This window comes from Cyprinus carpio, chromosome A22 (assembly GCF_018340385.1).
Source record: "Cyprinus carpio isolate SPL01 chromosome A22, ASM1834038v1, whole genome shotgun sequence".
Classification (NCBI taxonomy): domain Eukaryota; kingdom Metazoa; phylum Chordata; class Actinopteri; order Cypriniformes; family Cyprinidae; genus Cyprinus; species Cyprinus carpio.
The window spans coordinates 8,148,074-8,161,116 of NC_056593.1; the positions used below are offsets into that span (position 1 = coordinate 8,148,074).

Consider the following 13,043-nt stretch of genomic DNA (forward strand, 5'->3'; position numbering starts at 1 on the left):
TATATGTATTCCTACCAGGACTTATTTAACATTCAACAATGATAAGCCATGGTTTACATCAAAACTCAGACATCTTCATTTTGCCAAAGAGGATGCCTACAGAAATGGGGACAGATTTTTGGCCAGGAACACACCGAACAAAGAGATTAGGAGTGGCTAAAAGGACCTACTCTAAAAAGTTGGAAGATCAGTTCACTTCCAACGACTCAACTTCAGTGTGGAAAGGGCTGAGAGCCATAACAAACTACAAGACACCATCCCCCTGCACTGAGGCGAATCATAAACTTGCTAACAACCTGAATGAGTTTTATTGTAGATTTGAAACCCCCCACTATATTCTATTCCATTAACCTCTATAGCACAACTGTTCATACAATTTATTTATTTTTCGATTTATTTTGCAATATTTGTCTTTTTTTTTTTTGTCTGTGTTGTTGTTGTTGTTGTTGTCTCAGTGTACTGGAAGCTTATGTCACTAAAACAAATTCCTTGTATGCGCAAGCATACTTGCCAATAAAGCTCTTTCTGATTCTGATTCGGAGAAGGTGAGATCTACAGAGTAGGGTTGGGCCGATGGCTGATAGACATCACTATGTTGCACCGGGTGATCCTCCCCCCTTTTGAGTGCACGATCGCTTTTTAGTTTCACTATCACTTTCGAGATTCGCGATCACACGTACTCTATTTATACTATGGAGCGGCAGTACTTACCACACATTTTACAAGATTAGGTTTGTCAGTGGTACTGAGGATCTGCAAATCATTCGCCATCATCCTCAGTCATCTCTCCTTACACCATGTCTACACCGGACGCGACAGTTGTATGGCGACGCGCCGTATCAACTAACGCAACCGTTGAAAATCATTTGAAATTTGTGTCAGCACGTCATAAATAGAACGCAGCAGCAGTTTACTGTCAGGGATTTGTGGTGTCACGCGGCGCTGCGCCGCATCCAGTGTAGACATCATCACTGATTATACTGAGTTCTATTGACTGACCTATATATAATGAATCTATATATAATGAATCTCTCTCACCAAATTTGTAGACATCGCCCAACCCTACTACAGAGAACGATCAAAGTGATGCAAATACGCGCATGTGTTTGTTCATTCATTCCACTTGGAAGCGTTGCTGCGCACTGATCAATGAATAACACCAAAGTATCGCAAGAGCGATTCAAAAGCATAAGGAGCCATCTGCTCTCTACAGCTCTCATGAATGTCATACAATGATTGACCTGCAAAGTGCAAACAGCCAAAACCTGGAAATTTTAGGCAATATAGAAATATATAGAAATCCTGGCAAGGATGCGTCCGGTAAAAATGGCCCGTATGGTCACCCTAGGTTACTAGCCTAGATGTTTAACCACACGGTTTTACCACCACCAATTTAAATATGAAGAAAAAACACTAATAAACAAGCACAACCATCTTTTAAAAAACAACAACAAAAGGAAACGAGAAGAAAACCAAGGCAAGTTTCCAACAGAGCTTAGCAGAAAAATGTCTTTTGTTCACACAATTATATGTACCATATACTGTCAGCAGGATCCAAGATATGTTCGGAGAAACAGCTGGAGACTTTCTCACCAGCCAAAGGCTCATCCATCTTCCTTCCCACAGCATAGAGAAATGTTGAGCCAATCGATTTGGCTGTAGAAACACAGCGGCTTACTGGCACCAATTATAGACTTACATCCTGAGGATTATGTAATGTCTCACCTCCAGGAGTGGAGGCCAGAAGTTAGACAAACCTCATTAAAAATAGCACATCTTTGTCCATTTTTAATTTATAAATTGGTCATTTAATAGATGCTTTCATTCAAGGCGACTTGCAATGCATTATAAGGACAGTCCCCCATGGAGTAACCAACGGTCAAGTGCCTTTCACAAGGGCACATTGGTTTTGTCCCTTGTGGGGTCTAGAACTTTTGGCGATCAGTCCAAAACTCAAATCTCTAGACTAGGCAATACGACAGACAGTTTTAACTGAACAAGCAATTACAGGCTCAAGAGCCATTACCATAAGTGGTAAGTCAAACAATGGTATCTCAAGGGAATGCATCTACTGCAAATTGGTTTCTCAAAAAAAAAAAAAAAAAAAAAAGTTATCAGAGAGGGCTGGTCAAGGCATTCACATATAAATCTGCTTATTTACAGTCTTAGGTTGGGTTCAAAAGGCTGGAATGAGCAGAGCTGTTAAGCACAGGGCGTGTCCTGGGCGAGCACTGTAGTGGAGCAAAGCAGAACAAGCTTACAGATGCCAAAACACACAAGAAGTACTTTAGAGCCATTATGTAACCACCGCCACGGACATGATTTGTTTGAGCAGATACAGATTTACTGCCATAGCAGTGGATTCTGTAATCATACAGGGTCAAGGTTCCTCAAAGACTTAAAAGGCTGGGTAACTTCATGATTCAAATATGATTTAATAAGTCTAAAAGCTTTCAAAGCACACTACAACTTGGCAAGACAGATGCGGTTTAGCAGGCCTAAAGATGAATGAAAGAAAGAAATTACATGGCAATGAAAGCCCAAGAGAGGAATTCTGACTGGATTTTTTTTTTTTAGTTGACCCAAGAACTGGTGGAAAAACAGACATGTTTTTATACAAGGTCTTGGTGATGTAATGTGCCAGTGATCGAATGAGGAAGTTCATCAGATTAAATTTGACGTACACATGCAGTAGTGAAACTAAAGAAACAGGAAACCCAATCTCAGAAGTGAAACCCACCCTTGTGCATAAAGGACTGGGTGTGGAGCTCCACAAAGAGACCCAGAAGCCTATATTACTCTATATTGCTATATCAGGTTTAGTTGGTCTCAAACGGACCAAAAAAATGGACTAGATTTTGCCATACAGGGCAGAGTAGGACTTGCTTAGCTCATCTGGAAGACTGCCACTGCTTTCCTCTTAGTACTGCCAAATATTTGGGCAGACAGAGAAAGATTCTTTCCTTTTCTTACATAACGGGAGAGCGATGCCAAGGTCTGAACTGTCCACAGTAGACTGAAGCCCCCCGTCCAGGTCACTAGAGCACAGTCTCCAAACTTGTGTAACAATTGTACACTGGTTCACTTGAATGTATATTACACTGCCAACAAACCATCTGAACTATCAGGTTACTTGAAATGTTGTCCTAAAAATACACTGCTTGAAAACAATAACTTCAGGTCATGTTGTTCATGCCATTATTAGGTGTATACTTGTAGGTTATGTAAGTTTATTTCCAAGTAAGGCTTAGTGTGGGAAAATGCTCTGCAACCAAGATCAATGTGCAGACATTTTGGACAGATAGAAAGCCATTGCTTATGCAAGATGGATCAAAACATTACATTTCCAGAGCGCCCTGAATGTGGGGCTACTTTCTAGCCACAATAGGGTCCACTGTCGGGCCAAAAGCAGGCGTGCTAGTGCATACCAGGGCCAGTCGCGTTTCCACTGTCACTTCCGGTGCTTGATCGTGCCTCGTCAGTGCTTCCTCAGGGCCAACGGCCTGGGTTTTTTGGCCCGAAAAAAACCTTGGGCCAAAGCGGGCCAGCTGGGGCTAGGGGAGTGGTTATGAACAACGGCGGAGTTTCTCCACATCTGGAGAGCGTCAGTGCCACAGATCATTTCATGAAGCTAACAGCTATAACACCAGCATCAAAAGCATGCAACAAGCGGCCGCTTTTATCGTGTTCGTTTTGTGATCGCGCTAGTTCCAGTGACTTATTTCTTATTAGTTTTCTGATAATTTCTCTTTGTTGGTGAAATGATGGGGTTGCATGACGTTGTTCCTGGGATGCATGTAAAGGGCGGGTTTTAGTGAAGTGAAGTGGAGCTTCTGGCCCAACGGTTGAAACGCAGCGCTATTTTGGCCTCGGTGCTACAGGTCCAAGGCTATTAGCCCCGTCCGGCCCATTTAAAGCACTGGCCCGACAGTGGAAAAGCGGCTAATGATGCAGAATGGATCAGCCAAAGGTGCAGCATGTTATTATTTTCAGAATTAAACATACCTTTTTATCCAACATCTCGTTGTAGTTTCTTCCTCTAGAGATGTACTAAACATGGGTCTCACACAGAGCTTCACTTTCTTCAATGGTATGTCCCATTCATTGTTTCCCATCAGGACCCCTTCCCTCTCATGGACAACACAACTGTTTACTTTCTGAATTAACCAATTGCTAAGCATTACATAACCATGTCACACGGTTTGTCTCCACGAGTAGCATGGCTAAAGCAGCCAAGTGGGGGGCGCACTGACAAAGCGTTTGTCTTCCCTTGCGCAGCTAACAATCACATCTTTGTGGAGAAACAAAAGCTCAATTAACCTTCAAGACAGATAGGATGGCAAACAGAGAAAAAGAAGTGCCATAAGAGGCACGACTAGTAAACGTACTGCAGGATTTTATCAGGGTTGGGGAGTAACGGAATACCTCAAACAGCATTATGTAATCAGGATACAAAAAACTGGTAACTATTTCGTCATAGCTACGTCAAAAAACAAGGTAATCAGATTACAGTTACAGTTTGTAAAAATGGGAATACTATCAGGATAACCAAGTTTCATTTAAGTAAGAAATAATTGAGGACAAGCTTTTGAATTATTAGAAAATAAGGATCAGAGGTGGTGATGCGGCCATGAGAGTGCAGTGCAATGCAATGCAGTTATGACCAAGAGCGAGAAAGAATGAGAGACAGAGACTGATGCAGTTATTAAAGCAGTTATTAGAGGCAGAGAGAGAGAGACAGACTGACAGAGTGAGAGAGAGAGATTAATTGTGTGAGAATTACACGAGTCTGTGCATTTCCCAGCAGTGTATCTACTAATAGCGAAACTGTAATTCATTTGCTTCAGTAACAGCACTGTTATTACCTCAGTAGTGAGAAATGTCATGTAGCCTTTAACTGCTAAACTGTTTTACTGATAAAATCATCAGAGCAGTGCTGACAATATGTTTCTGTGCACATGAATGTTTCTATGTGTGCGAATATGTGTCTGTCTTGTATATGTGTGCGTTGAGAGATTGAGCGAGCGGGAGACAGATTGTGCTTTCCACAAATAATAAAACTTAATTTTGTGGCAAAAACATCCTATTGTTTAATATATTTATTTGCTTGGTCATTATCATTGTGGGTTTGGGTTATTGTCCTGTTGTATAAGGACCTCTGAAATAAGTTAAATCATTTAATGAAGTAAGATGGACATGTACTAACACCATGTCAAAGCAGAATATCCGATGACCACATGGAGCAAGTCCTCTTCAGTGCATCTGTTCTTCTTATATTTGCTTGAGAAAATTTGTATTCTGTATTTTTCTGTTGCAGAAACATTTCTGTTGTTTCTGGTTTCATAGCAGAGCATAGTTACAACTACATGGCATTTTCTTAAGTATTTTATATTGTGCATCAAATAGTTTATATTTTGCATCATATTCATAATAAATCTAAGCATTTTTGATTAAATTGTTGTTGTTGTTTTTCCTTCTTGGGAAGTAACCCTCCCAAAAACATTCTTTAAATTCACAATGTTCCTGTGGATCAGTGGTAGAGCATTGCGTTAGCAGCGCAAAAGGTTGTGGGTTCAATTCCCAGGGAACACACGTACTGGTAAAAAAAAAATGTTAAGTGTTAAAACTGTAAGTCGCTTTGGATAAAAGCATCTGCTAAATGCATAAATGTAATGGTACACATTAAGCAGGCTTAAACAATAATGACAATAATGGTGACCTAGATGCCACTGAACATTAAAACTGGCAAAGATAAATAGTTACTTCCCTACAATCCCAAAGAGCAGTTATGGTTTTATAAACTAGGTCAGTTTTAAATATTCGTGATGAGTAAGTGCCTTGACAGTGATGAAAAAGATTAAAAATTTAAGAAATGCCATATGAAAGGCATAATTTCATAACCAAAATATTTTATTTAATAATATGAAATGATTTGCACACATCAAAATGAGTACTAAATAGTACTAAACACTAAATAAATACTGTATATAATATTTAAAAATCAATCTTTATGGGAAAAAAGTGTTGGATAAAGGTTAATCTTTTGAGAAGTGCAAGAGCTTTTGATCTAATGGCCACAAAGAGTGAATAAACAATAGACATGCTGACCAATAAACCCACTAATTAGTAACATAATTCCTTATGGTTTAAGAAACCAATGACGGTCAATAAGTAAAAAAAAAAAATCCCTTGATGACATGAAAGTATAAAGAATACCAAATGGGGATTTCAGCCTGCTGGGAAAAGCACTTATGACTGCACAGTAAAAATAAAGCTGCTGTTTCCTGTTTGCATTCAGTGACTGACACTTCCAACTGTTTGGAGGCCAGAGGTAATCTATACCGGAAGCAATTACAGCCCATCTCAGAAAGCACGGCTAAAAGCATCATGGGACTGCACTGAAGATGACAGATTTAGAAAATGTAGGCCTCTTCACTATTCAGTGTATATGGCTCTGAATCATTAGTCAACGAGAGTCCACTTTAACAATGAGTGCTTCTGTTCGATGAGGCCATGGGTCGCCCCGTCTTTCTACATGTCCCTCATTATATATGCAAGCATACCAGAATATGCAGCTATGTGCTTGGCCTGGGTGAACTTTAAGACTTCTGTGTTTCTGGGTCAGTGAGGGGTCAAATCTCATATGGTGGTGCCAAACAACCAAGAGGACTGACTTACCCACAACACTAACTAAATGGTAATGAAAAATGCTATGTGTCTGTGATTTCTGTGTGACTGAGCCGTTTTAAAAGAGGAAGGACAATGTTTTAGGACATGGAAATAATATCTCCATGGGAATTCCTCATCATTTTGAGAAACAGCAGGGGCACATCTTGGAGCCATGGCTGGCATTTAACTGGGTGACTGGGTGGTGGAATAACCAAACAGCAGTCACAATGGCACAAATCCACAACTGTCTTACATAAAGCATGACAGGAAAAATAGATTGATATTTATGTGGAGACACATTAATCATCATGTGACCACAATAAAACTGTAAAAGGAATATTATGGACTACAAAATTTTCAAAAATGAAATACGAGTCAATTTTCCTAGAATTGAACCTGGTGTATTGTTTTAAACCTACTCTTTCTCTCTCACCTTTGCAAAGTTTTTAATCATTTAGTTTTAATTAAATGTTAGCAATTTAATTAAGAGATTATTAATTAAAAGCTATAAATTAGAAGACACTGCTTTTTTTAAATAACATTATTAAAAAGTGTCTGAATGTTAAAAATAAATTAGTATTTAAGGCCATATCTCTCTCTCATATATATATATACATATACATATATATACACATATACATATATATACACATATATACATATATATACATATATATACAAATATACATATATATACACATATATATATATATATATCATAAAACTAAGTGAAATTGTTTATTTAACCTATTTTTATAATTAAATAGAATATTGATTATACATTTTGGCCATTTAATAAAGAAACCGACAAACTATTAAACATTATTAATTAAAAGATACTTAATGTTATATTAACATTTTAAAAAATGTTTAAAATTAATAAACTTTTAAGGCCAAAGTATTATATTTTTATTATTATGTTTTATATATATTTTTTAAATATATTATATACATAATTGTTTTTTGCATGCTAACCACCAAGCCATGACTCCAACACTATTGTCTTTTTTTCCTGTCTCCAATTGTAACCCTACCCATTTATTTATTTTATCACCCTTTAAACATTATACTGCATGGGAACACTTTTTTTAAAAAGCCTTGGAAACCGATTACTCTAGTTTTAAAATGGCAACAGTATTATCCAACAGGAGGACCCATTCACAACAGAATTGTGCCTTTCTCTAACCATTCACAAATCTAGATTACCACCACTCACCATCTGCATTGAGTCTAGAACTTGTCACAGATGGTTTTTCTCCTGCTCAAGGGCCTTAAGTATGTCCCGCTCACCCTTATGTATGGCAGTCAGCTCAAAGGTTTTAGTGTCCTGTCCTTTGCAAAACCGAGTCCAAAATTCAGCTCAAGAAGAGAGATTACATGAGTACGCTGACCAGGCCATAATCTCAAATTAAAGGCCAGAGATGTTGACCCATAGGAGCAAGATAATCTAATCCTGCTGCAATTATGAGCATCACAATATAGATGCACAACAACTATCTGGTCTGTCAGCTTCATGCTTGCAAAAACGGCAGTGTGGTTTTTCCACTTTGCCTGTTTATTTATCTGGGCAAAGAAGTTTATAGCATTAAAAACCCTGTGAGCCACAGGAGAGACAATATTTTGTGCGAAATCAGATTAGAGTACACTGTGCAAAAAGCGAGGGAGGGAGAGGAAAGTGGGGGAAATATATATTACCAAAGGTTTAGTAACAATTGAAATTTTTTGCATTTTTTAATTAAGTTTTGCAGTTGATGTGGATATGCAGCCGTCTTACCGGAAGGGAAGATATGAGGCATTGGAGCCGGAGATAAGAGCTCTATAGGCTTCCTCTGGTGTTTTCTTCAGGTAAATCACCTGAGACAGGAAAAAGGAAAGGAAGTGACATTAGAGCAACAGCAAAGAAGCTGAATGCTAGGTACTAATTCTAAAACTTTAACATCAGTGTTGTTATTGTTAACTAAAACCATTACAAATTATTTTTGGTAATTATTAGTAAATCATTTCATAAAAAAATATTTTTGTGGTAACTGAAAAAGCTGAATTAAAATGAAATAAATATTAAATGAAAAACAAACTTGAACTTAAATATAAACTGTTGCACTGGAAACTAACAAAAAATAAGCAACTACTAAAATTACTTAAACTGGGAAAAAAAAAAGAATCTATATTGAAATAATTCAATTATATATTTAATATATATAAAATAAAAATAAAAATGACAAAACAACACAATAACTAAACTTAAAATTAAACAAAAAACAAAACGTAAGCTAAAATATAAAATTAAAAATAAAACCCAGCTTGAAATATAAGTAAATACTATAATTATATTTAAATCACACTAAAAATAACAGTTTTAACATAGTCTTTCCTCTGTTTCATTCAAATGGTTTCCAATCAGATTAACTGATGCACTGTGATGCACTTTTTTTTTTTTTTTATATTCTTCAAATTTAGTCAATATTTAATCATTTTAGTCCATTTCACTATTAGTTGACAATCGTGCAAAATGACATTAGATTTTACTTCAAAAAAGATTTTTTTAATCACAATCTGACTTCTAGAAAGAACTATTTATACACAAATCGGACATTGCTACTTCCCAACTGCCTATTCAATCTTTTTTCCTATCCACATCTGTCTGTGTTCCTCTTTATCCCATACACAAATGCACTTTCAGGAAAATTATGTTCGGGCAGAATGTGTCACACAGATGAGATGCTGGGGCTCAGCACAATGGGGCCTTTGTCAAGCTGAGACGACTTGTCGCGGCACAGTGCGGGAGGCACACACAGACTTGCTGAAGCGATGAGTTTTAGCGGTCATCTACTCCCTACACCCACGTCAATCCCTCTTGACATCATGGAAAGAAAGGACTCTATAATAGAACTCAGCTCACTCCTTCAACATTTCTGTGGCTTGATGTCAGAATGCAGCAGGACGGTGCCAACACGGAAAAGAAACCTGTGTGAACCACGCCAAAGCCCAACATGCATTAAACACAGAAAAAGGGGTAGGTCAACTCAAAAATGAAAGTTATGTAATTTACTCACACTCGGTTCTTTGTAAATGTTATATTGTCCATGGAAAATAAATGAAGAAATTTTGAAGTTTGTGCAAGTCGCTCTTTTCCATACAATTACAACTGATTGTGAAGCTTCAAAACAGATGCAAAAAAAACATTAAAATATCAAATTAAAAGTAATTTTCACTACATTTTTCTCTATTTATGAACAAATCATTCAGACCAGTTTTGTGAACTGCACCAATCGATTCACTGAAATTATTCAACTAGAAAGAATGATTCATTCACAAATCTGACAAAGCTACTTCTCTTATGAATGTGATTCTGTAAATAACAAAATACATTTTTCAAGAAAGTACATCGTAACTGACTACAAGTCGCACCAAGTCAAAAATGCATTGTTAAGAGAAAAATAAATAAAGTTGCATTGGTGTACACATTACAGTACAAATTACATTTTATTATTTACATTCATAAAATAATCTAAAATACCAGTTATTAAAATGAAAATCTACAATTAATGGTGTGTGGGAAATGTGCTACAAATAAACTTGGGCTCAGCGTATCTGAGTATTGGTCACAAATCCAAATGTTTTGAATGCATCATGTTAATTGCATTATATAAGTTTCAGCAATTCTAGATAATGTGGTAATGATTGTACAGCTTCCAGAAGATGTGTAATATAGTCATGTAGCCATTTTACAATGGTGCATTTGCATCTTTTATGACACTTGAAAGCTTGAAAGTCTCCATTCATTGTAACTGCATGGAAAAGAGCGACCTGCAAACTCTTCAAAATATTTTCTTTTTGTTCTACAAAAAAACGTCATAGAGGTTTGAAACAACGTAAATAACAGAATTTTCATTTTTGGTTGAACTAATCTTTTTAAGATCTCCAGTACTTGACAAAACACAAAACACGAACTAGGAGTGAGGTCAGAAGTGTCTGTTTTTGAAGGCTGCCTGTTCTGCAGGAGGCCAGAGCTTTATAATTTGTGCACGAGCTCATGAAATATGCACCGGTCAAACAATTAGCTAAACAGTTCGGCAGATTAAGTTCAATCCCGTGAGAAGGGTCAGTACTTGTTTGTTTGTGTTGCGCCCTACTGTCCCATGTGACTCTGATGGAAGATCTTGGCCCAGCTGTTCAACCAGTACAAATAATCTCCTTCATATGAAAAAACTGGGTCGTCTACTGCAGAGCAGATCAGCAGCAAACATCTGCTCTTGCCAGAGGAGCACATCCCACACAAGCCTGGATCAATAAGAACCTACTTACAGAAGATTCACAGCAAGTGCAGAAAGAAAAACATTACACTGAACACACATCCATGCATGCATGACGGACAAGACCAAGCAGAGCAAAAACAAGGTTTTATGCAACTTGGAGATGCTTATGGTAATATGTTATAGAATTACTTAAAACACCAGTTCACCTTGAGCACTTTATTGAGTCTATAGGAGAGAATCTACATGATTTGATGGCCGTCTCCAGAGTTTGGGTTTTTGAAGGTAGCTAAAATGAGTTTCCATTTAAGACAACTAAATTAACACCGGGATCAAGGTTCATACTAAATTTAGACTGGGAGGGTAAATGTGACCATTCCTAGTAGACCAATTTTGAGGAAGTACACCAACTTTGAGGGATATTTGCTAGATAACTAGAATCGCAAAGGTAAAAATAAAGCAGCCCACATTTTCTCTAGATTCTTCGTCAGGTTTTCTGTGAGGTATTCCTCATGATCTTTTGAATGCCGTACACTGTCTTTTCAAGTTCATCAAACTTTGCATCAAATTATATAATTTTGTGGAAGTTCTATTTACACTTCTCCCTAAAATATACATATAAATAACTTGTTTTATCCCAACTGTAAACTGAGTTGTAAATTGCATGAGATGTTTTACAGGTAAAATGTTTAAATTATACTATTATTATGAATGTAGACTTATGTAAAATCATAAATTCTGACTTTTCACACTGAATTCATATTCTGGGGGGGGGGGGAATCTGACAGCATCTGATTAATGCATATGAAAGTGGCTCAGAACCAAATTAAAAATTTACGATTTAATGTACACAACTGGTCAAAAGTTTGGAATAATTAAGGCTTTTCTAATGTTTTTCAAATCAGTTTCTTATGCTCACCAAGGATACATTTATTTGATGAAAAATACAACAAAAAACAGTAATATTGTGAAATATTATTACAATTTAAACTAACTGTTTTGTGTTTGAAAATATTTTAAAATCAAATTTATTCCTGTGATGCAAAGCTACATTTTAAGCATCATTACTCCAGTCTTCAGTGTCACATGATCCTTTAGAAATTATTCTAATAAGAGTCATCTTTCAAAAACATTTTAAAATCTTAATTATTCCAAACTTTTGACCTGTAGTGCAAATACTGCATTTTTTATTATTATTATTATTGCAAAATAAGGTAAATTCCATATACAAGGGAATCTAAAATATCCAAAAGAGTGGAAAGTTGAGTCACAGCCACAAACATTGAACACAGGATTTATGATGGCACACAGCCATTGCGTCACAGTCCAAAGTCAGATTATACAAAAAGCCAGATTATAACTTGTTATGGCACTCATCCAATTTAAAGCAAGGGACATTATATCCCCCCTTTTTAAATAGTCCAGAAAGGTTACTGATATTGTATATCGGTTCCCTAATATTTCAATTTGCAGTTCTTGTTGGAATAAGTTAACAATGGCTTCTTTGAAGGAAACTGGAGAAGCATCTGTCATACCACTTCCTTTCCATGTTGCCATTTAGGTCTCATCAATATTCATGAGGACAGAAGCATTCGAATCTCCCACAGCTTATCTCATAGTGAAATAGTAGCTGCTTTGTCAGTACAAATCAGCACAAATAAACTGAATATACTTGAGTAAATGTGCCAAACAGGTAATGAATATTATAGAAAAAATTGGTGCCATGACCCTATAAAACTGGGAAGTCATTTAAAAGAAGGGCTTATCAGAATGATACACTGACCCACATTACAGCTGGCACCTTTGCCTTTGACAAAGCCAACACTGCCATCTGAGGAATAAATCTGCCCAGACCGGAGTGCTTCCTTGAGAGCGCCAGGAACAGGAAGAGTGGAGATGTCCAATGGCGTGATCAGCTGGCATGGCTCATACGGTCATGGCATTTCACAAGGGCCGCTGTGTACGTGGTGGTCTAGATGAATGAATGCAGTGGAACAGGACAAACTGGCATTCGAGCCAGTCACATGACTAGTTATTGTGCCACCAAAAGCGTGGGGACTACCAGTCAGTCAGCACTCTGTCGCTGTCTCTGAGGGGGAGTTGGAATGAGGATACTGGCAA

At 37.2% G+C, this 13,043-nt stretch overlaps 3 protein-coding genes across 6 annotated transcripts in view; all 3 read right to left on the minus strand.

The window, feature by feature from the left end:
• The window catches only part of LOC109047541 (protein phosphatase 1 regulatory subunit 29-like), a 905,211-nt gene that overhangs the window by 637,398 nt on the left and 254,770 nt on the right, over positions 1 to 13,043 (minus strand). The window lies entirely within an intron of this gene.
• The window catches only part of LOC109046565 (beta-1,3-N-acetylglucosaminyltransferase manic fringe), a 788,629-nt gene that overhangs the window by 507,636 nt on the left and 267,950 nt on the right, over positions 1 to 13,043 (minus strand). The window lies entirely within an intron of this gene.
• LOC109047788 (dual specificity protein phosphatase CDC14AB-like) overlaps positions 1 to 13,043 on the minus strand; it is a 39,268-nt gene that overhangs the window by 18,253 nt on the left and 7,972 nt on the right. For all 3 annotated transcript variants that reach the window (XR_006153266.1, XM_042712424.1, XM_042712423.1), the window contains exon 5: positions 8,444 to 8,523. Coding sequence is in view for 2 of the 3 variants with exons in the window: in XM_042712424.1 (XP_042568358.1) it covers positions 8,444 to 8,523 (80 nt within the window). In the remaining variant the exon portion in view is untranslated. The remainder of the gene's footprint in view (positions 1 to 8,443; positions 8,524 to 13,043) is intronic.